This window comes from Eubalaena glacialis, chromosome 18 (genome assembly GCF_028564815.1).
Source record: "Eubalaena glacialis isolate mEubGla1 chromosome 18, mEubGla1.1.hap2.+ XY, whole genome shotgun sequence".
NCBI lineage: Eukaryota > Metazoa > Chordata > Mammalia > Artiodactyla > Balaenidae > Eubalaena > Eubalaena glacialis.
In genome coordinates, this window is record NC_083733.1 from 14,290,308 (window position 1) to 14,318,199 (window position 27,892).

The following is a 27,892-nucleotide window of genomic DNA, read 5'->3' on the forward strand; positions in this document are numbered from 1 at the left end:
GAGCATATGTATATGTATAACTGATTCACTTTGTTATAAAGCAGAAACTGACACACCATTGTAAAGCAATTATACTTCAATAAAGATGTTTAAAAAAAAAAAAAGCAAAACATTAGCAAATTGAAACCTACAATATATAAAAAAGATAATACATGACCAAGTTGAGTCTATCTCAGAAATACAAGGTTATTTTAACACTAGAAGTTTTGATGAAGAAGAAACAAAACTGACATTTTCCCCAGAACAAAAACTTGTTTATTTAGAAAATTCAAAATAACCTATAGATAAATTAGAATTAACAAGTGATTTATCAAGGTCACTGAGTACAAGGTCAACATAAAAAATCAATTATATTTCTTTGTACTAGCAATGAACATTTAGGAAATGAAATTTATAAACAATACCTTTTAAAATCACATCCTAAAACATAAAACACATAGGAATAAATCCAATGAAAGACGTGCAAGACCTTTACCTGGAAAAACTACAAACCATTATCGACAGAAATTAAAGAAGATCTACACTGAACTACTGACAATTGTGTGGAAAATACACAAATATGCATATTTATAGGAAGAGTCAATCATTTAGACAGGGTAGAAGAATCATAAGAATCCCTAAGTTAGAACTCTGGGGAGAAGAAAAGGCTAACACAACTCAGTTACTCCTCCTCCCTTCCTCTCATTTCCCTTGCAAATAAACACATACATATGATCCGCTTTCATAAAGAGCTGCCCTTAGAATCATGGAGAATTCCTGCGGGTCTGCGACCCTACCGAGCCCCGCATCAACATTAACTACCTGCAAACACCAAGTCCAGGAAGAATTCCCTTCTTCATTTCAAAGATGAGTGATAATAATAATCACAATGACAAATAAAGCCAGAATCCATACAAAAACATTCAAGAAAAAGAAAGAGAAGCAAAGAAAATGTCAAATATTCACCAGAAAAGCATTGCCATGAAATAATAAGAATCTTAAATACACCATTTCACCATAAACTCAAAGAACATAATGGAAAAAAATCAGAGAGCACAAAGCAAATATTCAAGAGTGCAGGAAAGATTAAGCAATCAAAAGAGATGAAAAATTGATGTGTTCATTCAACAAATGCTAATTGAGTTTCTAATATTTTCCGTATGTTGAGCATACAGTAGTGAACAAAGCCAATAAAGCCCCTGCCTCATGAAGCTGAAATGCTTAAGGAAATGGATAAAAAATAAAGAAATAGGGACTTCCCTTGTGGTCCAGGGGCTAAGACTCCACGCTCCCAATGTAGGAGGCCCAGGTTCGATCGCTGGTCAGGGAACTAGATCCCATATGCCGTAACTAAAGATCCCACACACGGCAATGAAAACCCCACGGGCCACAACTAAGACTCAGAACAGCCAAATAAATAAATAAATATTTTTTTAAAAAAAGAAATACATAATATGAGGTCAGGCAGTGATAAGGCTATGAAGAAAACCAAAGCAGGACAAGGAGACAGAGTGAATGGGGGGATGGTTGCTCTTTATGATAGGTAGTCAAGGGATGGCCTCTCTGAGGAAATGATCTGAAGCAAGTCATGCAAAGATCTGAGAGAACAGCATTCCAGTTAGAAGGAATAACAAACCCAAAGGCCCTGGGTTGAGAATTATCCTTGAGTGTTTGAAGAGCAGCAAGAGAAGAGAGCAGTTAGAGGAGAATGAGCTGGGGGAGAGAGGAAGGAAAAGACTATGAAGGACTCAGGATCAGATGATGCAGGACCTTATAACTATGAGGGTAACAGGAAGCTACTAGGTGGTTTTCAACACGGAAGTAACATGTTCTGATTTACATTTTTAAAAACCACTCTTGGGACTTCCCTGGTGGCGCAGTGGTTAAGAATCTGCCTGCCAATGCAGGGGACACGGGTTTGAGCCCTGGTCCGGGAAGATCCTACATGCCATGGAGCAACTAAGCCGGTGCGCCACAACTACTGACCCCGCGAGCCACAACTACTGAAGCCCGCGCACCTAGAGCCCATGCTCTGCAACAAGAGAAGCCACCACAATGAGAAGCCTGCGCAACGCAGCGAAGAGTAGCCCCCGCTCACCGCAACTAGAGAAAGCCCGCGCGCAACGAAGACCCAACACAGCCAAAAATAAATAAATAAATAAAATTTTTAAATAAATAAATAAATAATAAAATAAAAACCACTCTTACTTCTTTGTGGAGAATTGATAACGGGGTGATGAGTTGGAAACAGGGAGGCTATTTCAGGAGTCTAGATGATGGTGGGTTGAACTGGGATGGTAGTGGTGGAGGTGGTGAGAAGTGGTTGGATTAAAGACATATTTGTGATTACTAGCCCTTGTTTTGGATTTCATATAAGACGTGAGAAAAACAGAGGCATCAGAGATAACACCAAGGTTTTTGACCTGAGAAAATAGATAAATGGGGGTATTACATGGTGGAGGGAGGAAAGACAAAAGAGGAAAGATCATGCCCTTAGGGAAAGAATGTAATGTGAAAATTAGCTGTTAAAGATTTTAAGTTTGAGCTGCCAATCACACATTGAGCTGAATATATGATCCAGGGTTCAGGCGCTAGGCCATAGCAGGAGATATAATTATGAAAGCAATCATTTAAAAGGTGAAATTTAAAGCCTTGTTCCTAGAAGGGGTCACCTAAGGAATGAGTTCAGAAGAGAAAGAAGTTTAAGGACCAAGTACTGGGGAACTCCAATGTTTAGTCAACAGGAAGAGGAGAAAGATCCAACAAATAAGAAAAAAGCAACCAGTGAAGTAGGAAGAAAGCCAAAGAAGAGTGATATCTGAGACACAAGTGAATTAAAAGGTACAAAAAAAGAAACTAGCTATGTAAAATGCTGTGAGACAACCCAGGTGTGTTGAACTGGTCAAGCTTAAGAATGAATTTTAAGAGAAACACACACACACGCAACTCAAAGTAAGGCATACAGAGGATAAGCTGATGAATGTAATTACAATGAAATGGGAATGAACAGAAAGTTTAAGATGGATTAGGGAGGAAATGCAAGGTGTAGAAGGGCAGACAAAGAAGATCCAGCATGTTCACAATTGATATTTCTAAAAAAAATAAAAACAAAAATGGCATGAACAAATACTTGATAATTCAAGAAAAACTTTCTAGAAATAAAATAATGGTACGTAGTGTCTTAGGAAAAATTTAGTCACATCCTAATAAAATCACTGGACATCAAATAAGAATAAACAATCTTTGGGCATACAAGCTAAAATATTAGGCTTCATACTTCCGCATATCGTCATTTAAAGCCAGAAGGTAGTGAAGAAAATGCCTGCAAATCTCTTATGGGGAAAATGTGTGACCCAAGAACTTTACATCTAACAAATTTGCAGTTCACCTATAAAGGCAATAGGCAAATATTATCAAACTTATAAAATCAAGGAAATATAGTTTCCATAATCTCTTCTTGAGGAAATGAGAACAGTATGACTATCAACCAAATAAGAAACAAATGAAACTCCAGAAAATAAAGTAAAAAATAACCGACTGAGTTGACAGAGGACAGAGGCAAGAAGATGAGATGTGGTACACTAATTTCTTCATCCTTCAGAGCAGGAATCAAAATACATTAAAACACACACACAAGCAGTACACACAGAACAATACACATAGTCTGGTCTTAGTTATGCTTTGGGAAAGGAGCAGTTAGCCCTTAATTAGGATGAATTAGCTTTGGAGAAAGCTGTGTTCCCTGCTCTCAAAGTTAGAGGGTGGTTATGGGAAAGAGAGGAAACAATGAATAACTAAAGCTAGAAGTGCTCAGAAGAAGAGCAAATTTTATGCATATCCTAGACAGGGGTGGCAATGGCATGCCAAGGAGAGCAAAAGTGCCTGAGGGACTCACTTGTCTTGTGGGAAATCACTCTGAAAAACCCTCAGGAATAGCTGGGAACCCTTTGAGAGGAGGCTAATCTCCAGCAGTTCAACTGATGGAGGCTCATACCATAATTTGTGCAAAAAGTGAAGCATATAATTCAAGAAATTAATTAAAATGTAGGAAATAAGAACTACTTTATAAACATATACTCCTAAAGCCTGGAATGTATGGTTTACATGAGAATACAGAAACATGTTAAAATAGCTATTCTTTAGAGACTAAAAGGATACATTTGTTATTGGAAATGAGCCAGAATAGACATAAATGCCTATTTTAATAAACAGTTCCTCCTCCTTCCTTTCTAGTTATGACAGCTCAGGTAAGGAGGGATTTCTTACACTAGGAGGATAACCTAATTGGGCTTGGCTAATATAATTCTTGGGATTACTCCTAATCTGTAAACAATAGTGTCCAGAAGTAGCTAAGGAAGAAATGTGACTAGTCAAAAGTTAGTTGAGGACTTCCCTGGTGGTCCAGTGGGTAAGACTCCATGCTCCCAATGCAGGGGGCCCAGGTTCGATCCCTGGTTGGGGAACTAGATCCCGCATGCATGCCGCAACTAAGAGTCCGCATGCCACAACTAAAGATCCCGTATGCCTCAACGAAGATCCCACATGCCACAACTAAGACCCAGCACAGCCAAAAATAAATAAATAAAAATAATAAATAAATATTTTTTAAAAGTTATTGTACTGTGTAATTCTTTTCGTATCAAATTATAGATATCAAGATCAACAGAGGTAGAAAAAGAATATATAAAACAAATCCAATAAGGGATGTTAGCCCAGGAACAATAAGTACTGCTTAGTTCTTATTGTTCTAGAATATTCACATTATTCCAGGACCTACTTTATATGCAAGTATGACAGAAAGCAGCTACCTTTTGATGTGTTGTTTCCGTCATATCTAAAAGTTCAATGATCTGTGGTCGGCACATCACACGTGTATTAGCCAGTCTCTGCTCTGTGGTGAGGGACATTTCCTTCAGGAACTCTGAGGGAGTCAGCTAGAATTTAAAGCAACAGGAGCCAAAGATTCATAAATGGTAATACTGAAAAAGTGCTTTCATAAGTGTCAGTAATGAATAATTTGTGTTTGCAGCTTTCAGGATAATTCTGGAATGCCACTAAGTTCCCCTATAAAACGTTTAAAATAACTAAATAGTACAAGCGAAGTACCCGTGCACTTCTGAGTTCTTTGCACGATAATTTGAAAGGATATGTGGTTGCTGTTTCCTTATGATTTTGAAGGAATCACACAAAAGAACCTGGGGTGGGGGAGAGGAAGGTCAAGAAATTGCACGGGAACATGTCCAAAGAGCTTAACATATATGCTCAGAAGAGCATAAAACTCTAGGTTTCTAAAATCACTTAAGGGCTTCAGAGCTAAGGAGGCTAATCCTCCTTGAAATATTTCTACTTCTCAAATGAAGTTACAACATGCAAGTAAAGCTTTTGGGCGTCTATCATGTTATATCAGGTTAAAGAGAAATCTTATAAAGTAAAGGATCTGGGAAGTATGACTGTGCTGCTTAGGAACGAGTTTGAACTTTTTAGAAACCGTAAGAGCACGTTTAGACCTTGTTTTAAAAGAGCTCTAAGTCAATCATCAGATCCAGCAGCCAGTCACATCCACATACCCAAACAAGAACACAAAATTCTTTACAAAATTTCATTTTCTACTGTTATGAGAAAAAAATGTAACCTATCATTCAAATAAAATCATTTAAATAAACCAGCAAGGGCTTACCCAAGACCAATCACTATTAATTGTTGTTCTGGAATGTTCACTTTGTTCTAGGGCTACTTTATATGCAAAGAGATTATGATCACTGGCAGCAACATAATGCTTAAGTATCTGCCAAGACTTCTTAAAACATTCAGGGGTATATAATTTAGCTGATTCATTTAGCCTTGGGTTAAAATCAATGCTCTTCAAATTCCCTACAAAATTAATTTTTGTGATTGAATCCATTTAAATGAAGGCATATTTCTAATATAGCTTCCAACTTGGTTTTTTAAGATTCTTTTTGATTGGAACACAGATTAGAATGTTAAAATGTTATGAGGTATCAGCTGTGTTGTGATTTAAATAAAAATAAACTCTTACAAGCAAAAAGTAAGGAGTTACTTTAAATCTGAAACAAGAACAACCACAAAAGGAAATGATGATAGATTTTATTTTTCTAATTGGAACATAACCTGAGACTAGTTTTTAAAATGCAGTGAACACAATGTTTCACACTTTAAATTGTTATTGATATTTCCATAGCATGTAGTTTATAATTCAATTCTCACCAAATCATTATAATTCATTAAAAATGTAATTGTTTTCTATCATAAAGGACAGAAAAAGTTATGCATTTTTCCTAGATATTATATAGTCACCATTTTAATGCACTATGTTCTACAAATACACAAACAAAAATAACTCTTGCCAATCAACAGGTAATTGATTATATATGTTAAACCTATGAAATTCTGCTATTTGACTGTTTTTGAACTACATAAATGACAGTCTCTTAAGGTTCTAGCTAATATTTAGAAAATCTTAATAATTTGCTTGCATAGTCTTAGTTCAACTGATTAACTTAAGCAATTTAATTTAAGCCTCTACTTTGATGTATATAATTTCAAAAACTTCGCAGGCTTTAAAAGGTAACTATGCTCTGCAGCAATCTACCCATGTTAACTAAACTGATATTATCAGCCAGTAATTCTGTTTGATATTCTGAGAATGCCAAGTAGCAACTGTCATTCTCCTGAGGAGAAAGACTGCATTAAGTATTTTACTCTGAAATTCTCTTATACATTACCATTCGATTTACTTCTTCTTCTGTAACCACCTTCGGACTCAGGGGTGGCAAAATCTTGCTTTGGAATCCTTTAAGCGTTCTGACTAACCCCATCTGAACAGCCCCCATGGACTCCTCAAGACTTCTACTTGTCATTTTTAGTTATTTCCTTTGTATACCTAAGAGTGAAAAAAAAATAGTTTTAGAACAAATACAGTTAATTCCTGAATACAGGTCACATTTTTTGAAGCTTTTTCAAATATACGAAGGTTTAGAAAATACCGATTTTCAAAAATACATCCAATGCTTGGAACAAATGCCTTAACTGTAGGAGTCTATTCCATGAATCTGTCTAGATTTAGCCTTATCCTGAAGTCTAGGATCCCTTTTAGAAAAAGCAAGTGATTCTGGACTAAGCTCAGGGAAGACATGAAAACATAAGCAGTTACTATATTTGGTACGTTTATCTTCTCCAGATAAATAAACAAAAACTGCTCAATAACTATACTTCATAGTTTGCTACTTTATCTGCTTATTTGACAATTCTCTCTCATGGCACCCTTCAAACACAATAAATATAAGGCTTCAGACTTTCACAGCTGGGCAGAGAATTGAAAAAGGCAGCATGAGATGATATGTGGAAAAAGAAGTTTGTGAAAACTTTTTTGAGGTTTATAGTAATAAACAAGGCATTAAACAGCCACCCAATACCTCCAAAACAAAGAAATATGACATCTCCCCTTTGCATATATTTCCTTATACTTCTAGCAGGACACTTGCAACTTTGGAAGTCCATTTATGACTAAGTAGGGATTTCTACTTTTAATAATAGCAGGCTAGATTGTTCAACCCTGTGCAGGAAAAAAAAAAAAAAAAAAAAAAGCTTGATTCAATGTCAAATAAAAAACCTTAAAATTGTTAAAAGTTCAAAAGACAATAAGGCACTACCAGACCAAAATGGAGGGGAAAACAGTGCATAAAGGAAAACAGATATGATGAAAATGTAATATGGTACACTGAAATAAAGCAGTAAAACACCCAAAGAAATGAATATGAAATTTTAAAATAAGAAAAAAGATCAGAGAAAGAAATGATTGAAATAGAAGACAGTGAAAGAAGTTCTAACATGCTATAATTGGAGCCCATGAAGAAGAAAAAGTACTGGAGGGGAATTAATATTTAAAGCCATAATCCAAGAAAAATTCCAGAAAAAAAAAACAATGAAAAGGGACTAGTAGGTACCCAGGAAAACTGACCCAAAATGATCAACTATAAGTCATATCTTAGAAGAACTGCTAGACTTTAAAGAATTTTTAAAATTAGCGTCCAGGCAAAAAGTCAAAATAACGTACAAGGGGAAGAGAATTAGATGTCATTGGACTTTGTAAAAGCAAGCTATGCAGTGGGAAAACAGAGGAGCAGCATTTTTCAAAAACTTTACAAAGCATGAGCCAAGGATTTTACAAGGAACCAAGCTCTCCTTCAGTCACTGAGGCTACAGAAAAGGAGTTTTGAACATGCAAAAGCCCAGCGAATATTATAAACATGTTCCCTTCCCGAAGAATATACTAGAGGATGGGCTTCATCCAACCAAAAGCTGACTGGCGAATTTCAGCAAAAGGACTGATGATGAGCATTTCATATATTTAATTGTACAGGTATTAAAATAATGTTGAAGACATAAGGAGAAGAATAGAATTTAAACGTTATATTTTCTGACAAAGTAGAAAGGATGAAATTTTAAATGAAAAGAAAAAAGAGAAAGACAGCCGAAAAGTAGAAAAGATTAACAATTGTATAAGTACTAGGTAGGAATCAAACCATTTAACGAGATAGAATAAAGGAGAATTAAGGGAATTATGGTAGAAAGCACCTATGATGGCAGTCAATGATACCTGTTTCCAAGCATTCATATATTTATATGATCCTCTCCCCTTGAGTGTGGGCTGTGCTTAGGTATTCTAACAAATATAATACAGTACAAGTGATGGATGTCACATCTGAGATCAGTTATAAAGAGAATCAGTTCCATCTTGGGCACTGTCTGGCTCTCTCGAATCACCAGTTACCACATTGTAAGGACACTCAGGAAACCTACAGAGAGGCCCATGTGGTGTGGAACCAAGCCTTGACAGCAATGACATGAGTGAGCTTGGCAGTGGATCTTCTGAGGCCTGCCAACAACCATGTGAATGAAAGCAGAGTTGCCAGCCCCAGTTGAGCCTTAAGATGACTGCAGTCTGGGCAACAGCTTGACAGGAGATGCATGAGAGACCCTGAGTAGGAAGCACCCAGCTAAGCCTCACCTAGATTCCTGACCTACAGAAACTGAGAAAACAAATATTCAGTGTTTTAAGCTATTAATCTGGGGGTAATTTGTTATACAGTAATAGATAACAATATAGGCACTATAAAGGGTTTATATACAAAGAAACTACTGAATATAAAGATAAACCTTCCTAAATACCAAAAGTAATTTTAGAAAAAGCAAAGAAGACATACTAAATAAAGACAAACAATAAATCATATACAATCACAGTATACAATATACAATACACATAATTATTACAATGTAAAATAATATAGGCAGTGTGATGTCACCAACATGGAATAGGTGGTTGCCAACTTCAATCCCCCTCACAAAAAGACCAACTAGCAATCATCCATAGACAAGACACCTCTGTGAAAATCCCAGAACCGAGGATGAGACTGAAGCATCCCCTTGGATCACGGAAACAGGGAAAAACCTCAAAAACATTTTGTTAAGTAAAATAAGCCAGTCACAAAAAACTACATATTGTATGAGTCCGTTCACATGAAGTGACCAGAACAGGAAAATCTCTAGAGAGAAAGTAATAGATTAGTCGTTGCAAAGGGCTGGGAGAAGTGAAGGAATAGAAGGGTGTTAACTAAAAGGTATGGGATTTCTTTCTGAGATGATGAAAATGTTTAAAATTGACTGTGGTGATGACTGCACGTGTTTGTGAATATACTAAAAACTGTGGATTGTATGTACACTTTAAATGGGTGAATTGTATCCTGAGCTGAATGTGAATTATATCTCAATAAAGTTGTTAAAAAATATATTTTAAAACATTTTGAAAAATCAATTATTAAAAGTTGAAAAGTGAAACAAATAAACCTTGCTGTATATCAAATTGGTGTTGTAACACCAAACAATTATTCCAACCAACTTTAAAACATGGTTTTTGACTATATATCTTCACTGTATAGTAGTCTTATTGTCGGTCATAATATTAGTAATAATATTTTAAAAACAAGTAGCTACATCAATATTGTTAGGAACCAAGCGTTTCAGCATTTTAAAAATATAAAACAAAAAAAAGTTCTTATATTAAGAAACCCTATAATCTTAAATTTAAATAGAAAATCTGAGTTTTAGCTCATGATTATTCTCTCCTTTTAAATAACCTCCCTACTGAAAGACCCCAGAAGCAAAGAAAGCTAAGTAAGCAATGACAGTCCAGGGACATAGTGTGGTCTTTAAACACCATTTCCCACTAAAAGAAACCATAACTCCTTGGAGAAATGGGTAATTCAAGGTCTGGGGCATGAAATGTATAAGATGAACTTGGAACATTCTATTATAGTGTAAAATAAGTACATTATCAAAGGCTACTAGGGTTGTATCTAAGGAGCCCAGAGCAACTTGAAGGAGTTTCCATTCACCAAAGACAGGACAATTTGGGGAAAACAAAACAAAAACAAAAGTCTGCAATGCATTAGTCTTTAAAACTCGGAGTTCAAAAGATACTAAAAAAAAAAGAATCATTGGTCACCTTTGGAAGTTGCTAAGACACCAAACTAATTATTTTGGAAATAATAACTGGGAAGAATCAACCATTTATTCTGTACCATTTTTGTACAAATTGCATTGCAAGTTAACCAAATAGTTGATGACAGAAAATTATTCTTCATAGAAGAACTCCAGCTAATAAATGCAGAAGAAATGACAGAAAAATAATCACCATTTGCAGCCCCTAATGAAACGAAGGATCATCAATGCTAAAACCATTAGGAAGGATGTTGCTGAAGAACTTTTTAATGGCTCAATCAGGCTAACAACACCTGAGCCCTCTAAATCAGTCTTAACACTAAAAGAGTGAAAACCAGACATATTATGTGCCTCCTGACGTGATGCAGTACACAGCACCACCTGTGCAGAACTGTGAACAACAATCTAAACCTAAATTTAATTAAGTCTCTAGACCTACCAGCTAGGTTGCAGGAGATCAAGAAATGCAGGAACATGTGTATTCTGTAAGAATATAATTAAGCCAAATCTAGAATGTGGAAAATGTTACAGGAAAATGACCTACTTCGCTCAAGTAATGAAGAGCGTGTGTGTGCAAACATGAACACACAAGAAAGAAAGAGAGAGAGAGAGAGAGAGAGAGAGAGAGAGAGAGAGAGAGAGGAAGGATAGTTATGAATTAAGAGAATCACTTCAACGATAATGATATAGGTAGATTATAAGCAAAAGGATGGAAGAGGTATACCATGCAAAAGTTGGTCAAAAGAAAGCAAGAAGGGCTACAGTAATATTAGATAAAGTTGACTTCAAATAAAAAAAAAATGATCAGGAACAAAGAGGGACACTATATAATGTAAAAGGGTGAATCTACCAAAAGGACATAGCAATCATAATTATAAGTGCACCAAACAACTTTTAAAATATGTGATTTGAACCAAGCTTCAAAATATATAATGCAAAAAATGAAAAGAACTATACAAATCCACAATTGTAGCTGGAGACTTCAACATCTTTTTCTCAGCAATTGATATAAGCACTAAACAGAAAATTAACAAGATATAGAGGAACTTAATACAACCAACATGATTTAATCAATATTTACGGAACAGTCCACCCAACAGCAGAATGCATGTGCTTTTCATGTGTCCAAGGAACATATACTAAGATAGACCATTTCCTAGGCCAAGAAATAAAATTCAACAAAGTTAGAAGAATTGGAATCATACAGAGGGTGCTGGTTGACCACTGTGAAATCAAATTAGAAACGCACAACAGAAAGATAACACAAAAATCTCCAAACACTTGGAAACTAAACAACACACTTCTAAATAAATACATAAGTCAAAGAGGGAAATCCAAAAGCACACTGAATTGAATGAAAATGAAAACACAACATTTCAAAATCTGGAGAAGGTAGCTAAAACAGTGTTGAAATTTATAACACTAAATATTTAGATTAGAAAGCAGTAAAAGTCAAATGTGTCATCTAAGCTCCTAAGTTCAGAACAAAGAAGACCAAATAAAATGAAAGCAAACAGACAGAAGAAAATAATAAAGATAAGAGCAGAAATCAATAAAATTAAAAACAGAAAAGCAATAGAGGAAATTAATTCAACAAAGATCTGATTCTCTGGAGAAATCAATAATATTGACAAACCTCTAGCAAAGAAAGAAGACACAAATTACCAATACTAGGAATTTAACAGGACAGGACAAACCATACAGATATCAAAAGGATAATAAGGGAACACTACAAACAACTCCACACTCATAAATTTGACAACTTAGATGTACTGCTTCAATTCCTCAAAGAACACATACTACCACAATTTAATATGAATAGATAATTTGAATAACTCTAACTATTAAAGAAATTGAATTCATAATTTTATAACTCAAAAAAAGAAATATCTAGGCCTAGATGGTTTCACTGGAGAATGACAGCAAACATGGAAAGAAGAATTAACACCAATACTACCAATCTTTTCCAGAAAATGGAAAAGAGGGGAACACTTTACAATTCATTTTATGAAGCCTAAGACAAAACCAGATGAAGAAAGTACAAAAAAACACAAAACCCTAAAAACCAATATCCTTCATGAATATAAATTTAAAATTTTTAACAAAATTTTATCAGAATCTTAACAAGTTATTTAGCAATATGTAAAAGTAATTATATACCATGACCAAATAGGTTAAGTCCAGGAATGTAAGGCAAGTTCAATACTCAAATATCAATCAATGTAATCCATCATATTAGCAGGCTGAAGAAGAAACATTATATGATCACATCAATTTATGTAGAAAAAGCATCTAACAAAATTCAATATCATTCATGATAAAAATTCCCAGAAAACTAGGAATATAGAGGAATATAATAAAGAAAATATACAAAAAAACTTACAGGTGACATCATACTAAATGGTAAAAGACTGAATGCTTTCCCCCTAAAGACTGGGAACAAGGCAAGGAGGTCCATTCTCAACACGGCTATCAGACATAGTACTGGAAGTTCTAGTCAGTGCTATAAGAAGAAAGAAAAAAAAAAAGAAAGAAAAAGCATACAGAGCAGAAAACAAGAAATAAAACTGTCCTTATATGCAGATGGGATAACTGTCTACATAGATATTCCCTAAGAATCTACAACAAACCTCCTAGAACTAACAAGTGAGTACAGCAAGGTCACAGGATATAAGATAAACATACAAGTATCATTCATATTTCTATATACTAACAATGAAGATGTGGAAACCAAAATTTAAGATACGATACCATTTATAACTGCCATCCCTTCAAAAAAGGGATAGGTGTAAATTGATCAAAACATATACAGGACTTATATGCTAAAAACGACAAAGTGCTGATTAAAAAAATCAAAGAATATCTAATTAAAAGGAGATCTATGTTCAAGGATTGGAAGACTCAACATAGCAAAGGTCAATTCTCCTCAAATTAATACACAAGTTTAATCTAATTCCTATCAAATACCAGCAAAGTTTTTATTTAAACAAAGATAAATTTATTTAAAAATTTATATGGAAAGGTACAGGCCCTAGAATAACTAAAACAAACTTACAAAGCAGAAGAAAATGAGAAGAATTATTCTAACCGATTTCAAGGCTTATTACATAAGCTACAGTAATCAAGACTATGTTGTATTGGCAGAGGGACAGATATAGATCAATGGAAGAGAACAGAGAACACAGAAATAGACCTACACAAATATTCCAAATTGATTTTTGACAAAGGTGCAAAAGCAATTCAATGTAAGAGAAAGAGCCTTTAAACAAATGGTGCTGGGGCCATTGGAGCTCTATAGGCAAAAAGTAAGCCTCAATCCAAATCTCACATCTTACACAAAAGTTAATCCAAAGTGGGGCATATATTTAAATGTAAAATATAAAACTACAAAGTTTTTAGGAAAAAAAATTTTCTAGACTAGGGTTAGGAGAAGGGTTCTTAGACATGACACCAAAATCATAATGCAGAAAAGAAAAAGTCAATAAAGAGGACTTCATCAAAATAAAAAAACTTTTGTACTTGGAAAGAATCTTCTAAGTGGATGAAAGAAACAAACTGGAAGAAAATATTTGTAAACTTCATGTCTGACAAAGGATTCATATCTAGAGTATATTTTTTTTAAAAAAACCACTCAAAACCAAACAGTGAAGAAAAAAAACAAAACCTGTATTAGTTTCTTCTTGCTACTACAACAAATTACCACAAATTTGTGGCTTGAAACAACACAAATTTATTATCTTAAAATTCTGAAAGTTAGAAGTGTAACAGAGGTCTCACTGGCCTAAAATCAAGGTTCTGCAGGGCCGTGTTCCTTTCTGAAGCTCTAGGAGAATCCTTTTCCTTGCCGTATGGGCTCCTTCCTCCATCTTCAAAGCCAACTATGGCAGGTTGAGTCTTTCTCACACCACATCACTCTGACCTCCTATTCTGCCTCCCACTTACACCTTTAAGGAACCTTGTTATTACATTAGAGCCACCCGGATAATCCAGGATAATCTCCCTTTCTCAAAGTCACCTGCCTAGCAATGTTAATTCCATCTGCAACCTTAATTCTCCTCTCCCATGTAATTAACATATTCACAGGCTTGGGGGATTGGGACATGGACATATTTGGCAGAAAAGTGACATTATTCTGCCTAACACACAATCCAATTAGAAAATGGGTAAAGGACATGGAGACATTTCACTGAAGATATATCAATAGCAAAAAGCGTATGAGGGGCTTCCCTGGTGGCCCAGTGGTTGGGAATCCACCTGCCAATGCAGGGGACACAGGTTTGAGCCCTGGTCCAGGAAGACCCCACATGCCGTGGAGCAACTAAGCCCGCGAGCCACAACTACTGAGCCCAAGCACCACAACTACTGAAGCCCACACGCCTAGAGCCCATGCTCCGCAACAAGAGAAGCCACCGCAGTGAGAGGCTCGCACACCGCAACAAAGAGTAGCCCCCACTCGCCGCAGCTAGAGAAAGCCCACACGCAGCAACAAAGAGCCAACGCAGCCAAAAATAAATAAATAAAATAAATTTTTTTTAAAAAGCATATGAAAAGATGTTCAACATCACTAGCCACCAGGGAACCACAAATTAATACCATGATTAAATAATACCACTTACCTATCAAAACAGCTAAAGTGGGCTTCCCTGGTGGCGCAGTGGTTGAGAATCTGCCTGCCAATGCACGGGACACGGGTTCGAGCCCTGGTCTGGGAAGATCCCACATGCCGCGGAGCAACTAGGCCCGTGAGCCACAACTACTGAGCCTGCGCGTCTGGAGCCTGTGCTCCGCAACAAGAGAGGCCGCGACAGTGAGAGGCCCGCGCACCGCGATGAAGAGTGGCCCCCACTTGCCGCAACTAGAGAAAGCCCTCGCACAGAAACGAAGACCCAACACAGCCAAAAAATAAATAAATACATAAAATCAAATAATTAGTGTTAATAAAAACTCTAAAAAAAAAAACAGCTAAAGTAAACAGTTATGTAAGATGAATAAATTCTAGTGATCTGCTGTACAACATAGTGCCTATAGGTAACAATATGATATTGTGCCCTTAAAAATGTGTTAAGAGGGTAGATCTCATGTTAAGTGTGGGACACAAGGAAACTCTTGGAAGTGTTGGATATGCTTATTACCTTGACTGTTATGGTATCACAGGTCTATGCATATGTCCAAACTCATCAAATTGTATATATTAAATATGTGCAGGGTTTTTTTTTTTAACCAATTATACCTCAATAAAGCTGCAAAAGGTTCATCATAGAATGATAGAATTCCTATTCTCTTAAGCATATGGATCAAAATAGTATCAGTAACTTCAAATTTTTCTGGTAGTATAATCAGACCTCTAACTTAACAAAAAAGTCCAGCAAGTAGTTCTTGAAACTAATGATAATGAGTTTTTATAATAATTTTGTAAAACTTTGCTGTTTATTTAAAGATAAGGTTTACATTGAGATATTTTTAATGGGCATTATATGGATATATAATATAATGTTCCAGGAATTTTTTTTTAAAATAGTGAAAATATCAAATACTGGTAAGGATGCAGAGAAACTGGTTCTCTTATTGCTGATGGGAAAACAGTTTGACAGTTTCTTGGAAAAGTAAACATACATTTATCCTATGACCCAACAATCACATTCTGGGGCATTTATCCCAGAGAAAACATATGTCCACACAAAAACCTGTGCATGATTATTCTTAGCAACTTAAAAAGCCGAAGTGTCCCTCGGTAGGTGAATGGTGAAACTAACTGTGGTACATCCATACCATGGAATATTACCAGCAATAAAAAGAAGCAAACTATCAATATACACAACAAATTGTATGGATCTCAGGGAAAAAAAGAAGTGAAAAAAGACATTCTTAACAGCTCACATACTGTGTGATTCCATTTACATAATATTCGCAAATGGTAAAATTACAGAGATGAAGAACAAATCAGGGGTTGCCAGTGGTTGGCAGGGGGTGGGGAAAATGACTATAAAGGAGATGTTTGAGGTGATAGAATAGACACAAAGAAGAAAATAAAATGGGTAAAATCTTGAGGCTTACAAAGTTGGGATAAATAAGAGGTAACCTGCTGACAGCAAGTTTTTCACTTCTTATAAGCTATGAGTTCAATTTCTAGTGCTATCACTGAACCTAATAAATGAATTTTCGGTATCTTGATTGTGGTGGAAGTTATACAAATCTACATATGCGATAGGCTGACATAGAACTACACACATACATTGTACCAATGATGATTTTCTGGTTTTGATATTATACTATGGTTATATAAGCTGTAACCACTGAGGGAAACAGGAGGTCAAAGGTATATGAAACCTCTCTGTACTTTCTTTGCAACTTCCTGTGAATGTATAATTATAATTATATTTTGTTTAGTTTTGCAAGAAAAAGACTGACAAAACTCACTATTTATGCTCATGCAGCTCAATATCAAAAAAACAAACAACCCAATCCAAAAATGGGCAGAAGACCTAAACAGACTTTTCTCCAAAGAAGATATACAGATTGCCAACAAACACATGAAAGGATGCTCAACATCACTAATCATTAGAGAAACGCAAATCAAAACCACAACGAGGTATCACCTCACACCAGTCAGAATGGCCATCATCAAAAAATCTACAAACAATAAATGCTGGAGAGTGTGTGGAGAAAAGGGAACCCTCTTGCACTGTTGGTGGGAATGTAAACTGATACAGCCACTATGGAGAACAGTATGGAGGCTCCTTAAAAAACTAAAAATAGAACTAGCATATGATCCAGCTATCCCACTACTGGGCATGTACCCTGAGAAAACCATAATTCAAAAAGAGACATGTACCACAATGTTCATTGCAGCACTATTTACAATAGCTAGGACATGGAAGCAACCTAAGTGTCCATCGACAGATGAATGAACAAAGAAGATGTGGCACATATATACAATGGAATATTAGCCATAAAAAGAAACGAAATTGAGTTATTTGTAGTGAGGTGGATGGACCTAGAGTCTGTCATACAGAGTGAAGTAAGTCAGAAAGAGAAAATCAAATATCGTATGCTAACACATGTGTATGGAATCTAAAAAAAAATGGTCCTGATGAACCTAGGGGCAGGACAAGAATAAAGATGCAGACATAGAGAATGGATTGAGGACCTGGGGAGGGGGAAGGGTAAGCTGGGACGAAGTGAGAGAGTTGCACTGACATATATACACTACCAAATGTAAAATAGATAGCTAGTGGGAAGCAGCTGCATCACACAGGGAGATCAGCTCGGTGCTTTGTGACTACCTAGAGGGGTGGAATAGGGAGGGTGGGAGGGATGCGCAAGAGGAAGGGGATATGGGGATATATGTATACATATAGCAGATTCACTTTGTTATACAGCAGAAACTAACACATTGTAATGTAATTATACTCCAATAAAGATGTTAAAAAAACTCTTTATGAAGATGTTGTAAAGATGGGCACTCTCATACACTACAGGTAGAATGTAAATCAGTAACTTCATTTGGCAATTTTTTTAAACTGTACATATCCTTTGATGCTGGAGAATTTACCCCAAGTATGAAAAGATGTATTCATAAGCTATGCTGTAACTTAAATTGACCACTCTATCTCAACAAAATAGAAATAGCATGTCCTTTTATCATACCAAAATACAGAGTAGTTATTGCATTAAAATCTGATTACCCAGGTATTTTTTATTAAAACTCATTTATTTCTGTAACTGATTTAAGTACTTTAAAAATCTTGACCACTTTCCTTTTTTGTTCCTGATAAATAGCACTATATTACAACTCCAGTCTACAGTATACTTGGATCATGCTTTTACAGCTCTGTATCTACAAAGGTTAAGGTATGTTTCCCTAAAACTCTGTTCACACTGCTCCTTCTGTCTGCAATGTCCTCTCTTTACCTCTGCACAGATCACTTCCTGATTCAAATGTCATTTCCTTATCGAAGCAATTTCTAATCCTACCAGCAGTAGTGATTGTTCAGCCTCTTTGACCTTCCAGTACCTTACTTTTTCCCTCTCTTGTGACATCTAAAACATTCTGCTTTGCAATTATGTACGTGCTTACTCCAATCTTAATACAAGCTCCTTGAGGTAGAGACTGTAATGTATAGTGCCTTGTATATAATGGATGCTTGTGAATTTCTAATGAACCATCGCCTAGTTAATTAGACAGAGTCAATATTCAGGAGTGTCATGAAAAATGATAATCACCTAGCCCACTGCTCCAATATCTAACACAGGACTGAATCCATGCATTAATGTCCCTGGAATGCCTTGAGTCATGTAATTCATGGGTTAACTTAACATCCTGCTTTTAAAGACCTCCCTCCAGTCAAAGTACGGTAAAAGAACGCATGAACCAAAGAACGTTTTAACTAAAGAGGTCTGGACAACAATACTTTTACTAGGGCATTTACTATCTCATCTAGGCATATCTCCAAATCTTCAGTTTCCATCTAGAATAAATTTTTATTTTTTTAAATTAACTTCACAAGCTCATGGAATTATGTTTTAATTAAATAGTCATTATATTTCTTTCCACTTTCTGTTCCCCTACACAGCCTGCACACATACACGTACACATAACTCCTTGTTTTTCCTCATCCTCTGTTTCTTATCATCTTGGTTTTCACTGTCATTTTCTCAAACCAGTAGTTGGAGAATCACCCTCAACTCTCCTGCCCCCTCACGCCAGTGCTATCAGTCACTAGGTCCTGTCGGCCCTGCAAACATCTCTCTTATCCACATCCCCAAGCTCTGCTATTTTTTCCAGGACCACAATAGTCTCCCAACAGGGCTGCCTGCCTTCAGTCTTTCAATTCTTACCAAATAAAATCTTTAAATAAAATATATAAATTGCATCTTTTATTCTCCCTGATCCCCACTCCTTGTAAGTTCGCACTTTCCCTGCCTGGTTCCCATCTGCTTTGCAGACTGACCCATGCTGCTCCACTGCGGCTCAAACCATGCCCCTCTATACTCACTTCCCTGCCTTCATCTCTTCTGTCTACTCACATTCTCATACTCACACACTGAGGATTCTGCCAACCGGGTCACTGTCCTCCCTTTCTTCCCAACTCCTGCCATCATTCTGGATGACTGCAGCATCCATAGAGCCGGAAACCCATTCAAAACACTCACCTCCAATATACTTCAATCTGCATTCCCATGAATGCCCTTGCAGACTTTATCATCACCAGATACTGCTCTATATCTGAATAAAATCTTTAGTTTAAATATCCCACGCTCTGGAATGGTGGTTGTCAGGGGCTAGGGGGAGATATTAGTCAATGGGTACAAAGTTTCAAGTACTAAGAGGGCAAGAGTTAAGTGTTCTTGTCTCTCTCTCTCTCTCTCTCTCTCTCTCTCTCTCACTCACACACACACACACACACACATACATACACTAATAATAATAATAATAAAAAATAAGAGGGCCAGAGGAAATTTTGGAGGTGATGAATAGGTCTATGGCATAGATTGTGGTAATGGTTTCATGGGTGTATACTTATCTCCATATATATCAAGTAGTACACACTAATTATGTACAGATTTCTGTATGTTAAAAAAAAAAAAATCTTAGGGAAAAAAAAAGAAAGAAAAGCCTCTCAATCTACCCAAAAGTCATAACAGGGAAAATTTCTGAACAGTAACTAAAATCACTGTGGAAAATGAATAAATAAATAACCCATTCTCAAAGATTAAATGTACAAGAAATTATTATAGCCAAGGTATATTAGAAGAAAAGCAAGTTTCAGAACAATACGTATAATATGATTCCATTTCTGAAACAATACTAAGAAATAATGCACAGAAAAATACGGAAGAGTATATACTAAACTATTAACAATACATTTAAAATAATGAACAGTAAAAATTATAAGAAACTATTAGAATAAGGGACTTCCACTTCCTAAGTGGATTTGTCTAAAGTGTTCGAACTTTTTACAAAAAGCATGTACTACTTTTTAAGTCTAAAAATAATAACAAACACTATGGTGGGGGATGGAGAGGGCACCCTCTCTCCATATGATCACTCTCTCTCATTCTGATACTCCCAATATACCTGGTTTCAGCATCCTACGCTCTTTCATCGCCTAGCCTCTCTATGACTCTCTCTACCCTCTCATGTCATCTTCACTCTTCCCCCTCCAGCCTAGACCTCACAGTTGATCCTGTCCTCCAGTTTCTTAGTTATATCATCAATGTCCTGATTCCAAGTCTTGCCATCACGGCCAGTAAAAGCCCAACACTGGGTCAGTCTAGCTGTTCAACTCTTCTCTCATACTAACAGGCTGTTAGGATTGCTGGAGAAAACCACACAATGGTCCAGATCATGTGACTGCAAATTCGGAGTCTCCAGCCTCCACTGGGGCCTCTACCTCCTGATCTCTTTCCCTTGTCAGCTCTCATCCCAACAACTATTTCAGTCCTTCTCTCTATTTCTCACGCCCCTGCCCATGCCCTCCCTGCAGTTCTAGAGGATTTATCCCACCCAGATCCCTTCTGAGCTCCACTCCATTGACTCCAATGCCTACAAGATGTTTCCATTTGGGTGTCCACAAGCACCTCAAGCCCAGCATGCCCCCCAGGCCTGCTCTCTTCTGTATCCCTCGGTGAATGGAATCATGATTCACACAATTGCCCATGCCCAGAGTCACCTATGACTTCTCTCTCCTCCTATCAATCATATAATAACTAAATGTTTATGGAACACTTACTATGTACCGACAATGTTCCAAACATTATAAATATTAATTTAATCACCACAACAACCCTAGATGTGGGTAGTATTCTTCTTCCCGTATCACGGATAAGGAAACAGAGGCACAGAGACGGTAAGTAACCTGCTCCAGTTCTCACACTAGTAAAGGGAAGAGGTGGGAGGAGAACCAGTCACTCTGGTTCCAGAGTCCACACTCTTGATGGTGACATTATTCTGCCTCCACCTTGAGGATCTACCTCCTGACATCTCACAAATCCATCTACTCCTTTTCATCCCTGCTGCCTTCCTTTGTTAATGTCACTCTTGCCTGGGTGATTGCAACAGCTTCTTAACTGACCTCCCTGACTCCAGAATTGTGTCCCCACTCCCACCCCACCCCCATAGCCTGGCCATTCTCTACCCTGCAGCCACAGTGACTATTCTAAAGGGAAAATCTGGTCATGTAATTTCCCTACCTAAAATCCTATAGTCCAGAATACTCTGTAAGCTTCTCAGCAAGACATCCATCCCAGGAGCCTGCCCTTCTTGCACTTGATGCTCAACTCGCAATTCACAAAGTCTCAGGGGCTCACACACCTCCAGACTTGTACATAACACCTGGAATGCCTTTCTTCTCCCCTCCTCCCCTTCTCTCCCCAACTAACTCCCATTTGTCTTTCCAGACTCAGATGTGACCTCTTTCAGAAAGGCTTCCCTGACTACCCAAGGCTGCCCCTTCTTTATGAACTCACGGGTCCTCATGCTCACCCCATCATGGTTATTTATTCATCTCCCTCTGCCTTGAGACTATAAGTTTCTTGAGCACAGGAATTTTGTGTTTCTTATCACTGTATTCCCCGTATCCAGCACAGGGCCTCATACATATGCATATTTAATAAATGTTTGTGATTAATTAAATGACTTTCACAATCCCCAAATGTGCCAGGCTATTTCATACCTCTATACCTTTATATAGACTCATCCTTTCTTCTCACATCCCTATCCTTGTCTGCCTTGCAAACTTCTATTCATCCTACAAAACTCATCTCAAGGGTCCCCAGAAGTAAGGCTTTCCCTAATGCATTCAAAGAGTGACAATCACTTTGTCCTTTGCACATGCCTCTATTATTGAATGTAATACACTGTACAGCAATTATTTGCTTACCAGCCTGCATCTACCTCCAGAATGTAAGCTTCTTCACTGTACACACCATGTGTGATTGGCACATAGAAGGGGCTCAGTTAACATTCGTTGAATTGAATTTAATATAAAATCGCACTCAATAAAAGAGAATTTTCACTAGGCTAAAGCATTTCACAGAGGAACTATTTTCCTCTTTTTCCTTCATTTAAATGTCCATTAAACCTCCAGCTCCTTCTAGTGTTTCTACATAAGAGTCTAGTTAAATAAGTGTTCAGTATGTATGACAGAGTATCTTCTTTCAGAGGAAAATGTATTCCCGCATAACTTAGGAAAGAGAACCTTGCTTGGGGTCTCTGATGAGGATGCAGTCAGATATGGTAGCAAGGGCTACAGTCATCTGAAGGCTTGACTAGGGCTAGAAAATCCACTTCCAAGATGGCTCACTCACACAGCTAGCAAGTTGTTCCTGGTTGTTGGTGGGAGGCTTCAGTTTCTCCCCTCATGGGACTCTCAACAGGGATGCTTCAGTGTCCTCATGGCATGATGACTGGCTACTTTCAGAGCAAGCAGTCTGAGAGACCATGGGAGAAGCTGCAATGTAGTTTGTGGCCCAGAAGTCACACACCATCATTTATGCAAGATCTATTAGTCACACAGATCAGCTCTATTCAATGTGGGAGAGGCCACACAGGGACGTAAATACCAGGAAGTGAGGATCATTGGGAGCCATCTTGGAAGCCATCTACCACATCCACCTCATATGTTTATTATGAGGATTAAATGAGATAATATTTGTAAAGTACTTCACTTTGCACAGTACCTGGCATATAACTGTTCTTCGTGTTATTAGCAGAAAGTTTGGTTTAAAAAAACTGAAAAGATGGAAATTCCATTCAATTAAACCTTGCTTGCTGGAAATAAATAAGAGCATATGAAACTGTTCACATGTCTTCAAGTTCTGCTACTGCTAAAGTGAGGGCAAGGGCAATTATACTCTGGGATGTTGATAAATATTTCTTTATCCCAAAGTACCATCTTAGCATGAAAATATCAAAGAAAAAAAATTACAGAAAATGCTCAAGTAAATGCAACATGACTTTTGCTGTCAGTGAGAGGTTCTCTAGGCACTTGGAGTAAAAGGATTAATTTTCATATTTTAATCCTGCTCTTCTTCTGGTTTTCTACTGTTTCTAAAGCTGTTATGCTCCTTGGTTTTCTATTTGTTTGATCTCTTTTAAATTGGATTACTTCAGATTTCATAGGTTTCACATTGGCCTCTGCTCTTTTCTCCCTGAAATACTTCCTGAAAACAATCTGTCTCTGCAGAATGTGTAACATATATCTGAGGTAGATAAAAGAGAGACAAATTTCAGAAAGAATCCTCTTATTTGACTCAGGTTGAAGAAAAGAAAAATAAAGATGTATTTTGTATTTTGTTCTGGTCACCAATTCCAACATGCATGCATGTTTTTGTGTGCATGTTTGTGGCAGGGGCAGGAGGGGTGTTCCCCAAAACATCAAGTAATTTATCTACACAGAGATGGCATCAAATTCCACAGGTTAAGTGTTCATTCCTGTAGACTGCCCCCAAACTTCAAACACCAGTCACAAGCCCAGCTTGTTACCTGTGCTCTGACCCACTTGCTGTAAATCAGAGGTTCCCCAGACCCCAGCCTCAGGTTCAATTAATTTGCTACAGCGGCTCCCAGAACTCAGAGAAACGTCTCACTCACTAGGTCACCAGTTTACTATAAAAGGATATAACTCATCAACAACCAAATGGAAGAGATGCACAGGGCAAGGTATGGGGAAGGGGAATAGAGCTTCCATGCCCTCTCCAGGGGCAACACTCTCCCCAAATCTCCATGGATGTATTCGTCAATCTAGAAACTCTCAGAACTCTATCCTTTTGGGTTTTTATGGAGGCTTCATTATAGAGGCAAAGATTGATTAAATTACTGGCCATAGGCAATTGATTCAACCTCCAGTCCCTCTCACTTAGGAGAGGTGGGGAAGGTGCACAAATGAAAGTTCCAACCCTCTAATCACACGGTCAGTTCTCCTGGCAACCAGCAACCCCATCCTGGGGGGTGTCCAAAAGTCACCTCACTAACATAACAGAAGACAACTTTATCGCTCTTGTCAGGAAATTCCAAGGGTTTTAGGAGCTCTGTGCCAGAACTGGGGGCGAAAACCAAATATATATTTCCTACAATAAATCACAATATCACAAGATGCACAGTGAAAATTAATTTTGCCTAAGCCTCAAATTACAAAAACAACTGCTTCTCCAAAGGAAGATGCCAGGTGCTGGAAGCTTGTTTAAACTGTGGAAGCTTCCAGGCCAAACACAGGCAGGGAAAAAGTCAAACAGCCAACTGCGGGCCATTTAGGAAGAAGGTAACGACTGGAACAGAGAACCACACCTGCAGAAAGTGATTATTATTATTTGTGAGCCCCAATTCACATCATTTTCATGACATATCACAAATCTACAAGTCTTATAGTTCCAAAATAGATTACTTTTCTCACATGGGAATTCAATTATCTTATTTTTCCATTTAATAAATAATAGAGGGGACTTCCCTGGTGGCACAGTGGTTAAGAATCCACCTGCCAATGCAGGGGACACGGGTTCGAACCCTGGTCTGGGAGGATCCCACATGCCTCAGAGCAACTAAGCCCTTGCGCCACAACTACTGAGCCTGCGCTCTAGAGCTCACGCATCACAACTACTGAGCCCACACACCACAACTACTGAGCCCATGCACCACAACTACTGAGACTGTGTGCTGTAACTACTGAAGCCCCCGCGTCTAGAAGCCCCTGCTCCGCAACAAGAGAAGCCACCGCAATGAGAAGACTGCACACCACAACGAAGAGTAGCACCCGCTTGCTGTAACTAGAGAAAGCCTGTGTGCAGCAATGAAGACCCAATGCAGCCAAAAATAAAATTTTAAAAATACATAAATAAATAATAGAGTGTCTACTGTACGCAAAGCCACTGTATTAGTTAATTATAAGTAAAATCATATTGTTTTTGAGGAAAGAAGATGAAAGTTAGTAATAAACACCCAGAAATCAAACTCGATTTTGACTTTGACTGCCTGTCTGCCCACATTCAGGCTTTGTCACATCTCTAAGTGAAAAGCACTGCTGCAATCTGATTGAGTACGTGATAAATTCTGCTTTTAGTTTCACTGAGGTGGATAAAAGATAAAGTGATATGGTCTTTTAAAAGATTTTATTGTGAAATATTATATGCATGTAGAAAAGTGTCTCCAAAATGTACAGCTGAATTATTACAAAGTGAACATCTGTGTAATGATCACCCAACTAAAGAAACAGAACACTGCCAGCACCCCCTCAAACCCCCTCTTAATCACTAAGCCCTCTCTCCCCACTAAAGGTAAGCACTGTCCTCACTTTTGTAGAAATCACTCCCTTGATTTTCATTTATAACCTAAGCATGTACCCCTAAACACTATAGTTTTGCCTGGCTTTTAACATTTAGAACAATGGAATCACACAGCATGTAATATTTTGTGTCTGGATTCTTTTGCTCTATTTATGTACCTGTTTTGTTGCATTTAGCTATAGTCTGTTCATTTTCATTTAGGTATAATAGTTCACTGTTTGAATATGCTATTATTTATTAATCCATTCTACTACTGGTTAACATTTGGGTTGTTTCCAACCCAAATGAATAATGGGGTCACGAGGCTATCATGAATAATGCAGTTATGAACACCCTTGTATACATCTGTGCACAAGGACCAGCAGCATATATATCTAGGATTGGAACTGCTGGATCATAGGGTATGCATATCTTAAACTATGGCAGATAATACTAAACAGTTTTCCAAAGTTGTTGTGCCTATTTATACTCCCACCAGCAGTGTATGAGAGATCTGGGTGCCCCCTGACCTTGCTACCACTTGTTATTGGCAACCTAAATTTCAGCTATCTGGTGGGTGTGTCATGATAGCTCTCTGTGGTATTAATTTGCATTTCCTTGATTACTAATGAGATTAAGTACCTTTTCACATGTCTACTGGCCATTTGGATGTCCCTTTTGTAAAATGCCTTGTGAACTGTTCAATTCTGTTGACTTTTTTCTATTGGGTTGTCTTTTTCTTATTGATTGATGAAAGTCCTTCTGGATGCAAGCCCTTTGTTCAGTTACAGGTTTTTACAAATGTCTTGGCCCAGGCTTATTTTTTCATTTCATCTGGCTTCATGGGCTGACTTCTAGTTCATCCCTACTCCTTTGAGGCAGCGCTTTAAGGTCCAAACCCAAAGGGAAAGGATTCACCAGGCTCCCTCTATCCTTGCAGGCCCTGGGCACCAATCCTCATTGCATTAGCCCACAAAGACTGCCCAGCCTCTTAGTCTCTCAGCTTCTTCCTTGGAATTTGCATGTGCTCTCAGGGGCGCCAAGTTTGGGGCTCACTTCCCTGGGTTGCTGTTCCCCCAGGACCTGGTCTGATAGCTTTTTTTTTTTTTTTTAACATCTTTATTGGATGATAACTTCACTATTTGTTAGCCTTCTAGTGCCTTGAAGCAGGCCTTTGTTTATAATCTGTCCAGTTTTTCTAGTTGCCCTCAGCAGGAGGGTGGACCTGCATTACCTAGTCTACCATCCCTAGGAGCAGATATCCTCATTTACTGAGTGTAGACGGTATAAGGGGAGAAATCCTAACCCAGGCCTAAAGAATTTTGCAAAAGTCCAACTTTTTTGAAACTTTGAAGATAAAATGCAAAAATTAAGCAAAATACAAATAGTGTCCAGGACTGGTAGAAGTCTACTTAGATGCTCAGATGTCTGTAATTACCTGGATAACCCATTCATGCCACTAATCTAAGATATACAGAGCTGATGTCTCAATATCATTTCATTTCAGGTAAAAGGTTGAGATACAATTACTGTTAGCTTAGATGGACACTTAGTGTGTTAACTTTGAATAGCTACTTGCAGAACTTTAATGGCCAAAAGTAAACATTTTTGTCTATCAAGCAGCCAAGGACATATTTTCCAGCCTCTTCTCACTTGAAGAACCCAAAAAAGCAAAAATTTTTGAAAAGGTATATTAAAATTGAGACTCTCTGAGCTTTAGCTAGATCTTCTTTCAGAAAGAGTCTTGATCCATGTATGGATCTGGATTATGAGACTCACTTATCACAGACACCCGCAGATGACACAGTGAAATGCATAGCTCTTGTCTCTGGAACACTCAGCCTCTCCTTCCAAGTCCATTAGCCCTACGGGTACACTCTGTCCCCATTTTGTCTAGGTTCTCAGGCTTCCCCACTTCCTCTGATCAAACTACAGGGTTACCTAGAGGTAAAAATCTCTGAAACTCTCTCCTTCCATCTCACCCCCTTTCCCTTGCTTAGACTCATCCTACAGGTCTCAGTTGAAACAACACTGCCTCTAGAAAGCCTTTCCTGACCTCCCTGAAGGTTCCTTGTTATATGTTCCCATAGCGATTGCACTTTTCACATAATAAGTAAATTGTTTGTGTAACTAGATT

The 27,892-nt window shown here is 37.5% G+C and overlaps 1 protein-coding gene across 1 annotated transcript in view; it reads right to left on the minus strand.

Annotated features, from left to right (window-relative positions):
- HYDIN (HYDIN axonemal central pair apparatus protein) overlaps positions 1-27,892 on the minus strand; it is a 389,934-nt gene that overhangs the window by 341,411 nt on the left and 20,631 nt on the right. The window contains exons 2-3 of the mRNA XM_061172597.1: positions 6,723-6,880; positions 4,788-4,913 (exon numbers count right to left, since the gene is read on the minus strand). Coding sequence (XP_061028580.1) covers positions 4,788-4,913; positions 6,723-6,857 — 261 coding nt within the window. The 5' untranslated portion in view covers positions 6,858-6,880. The remainder of the gene's footprint in view (positions 1-4,787; positions 4,914-6,722; positions 6,881-27,892) is intronic.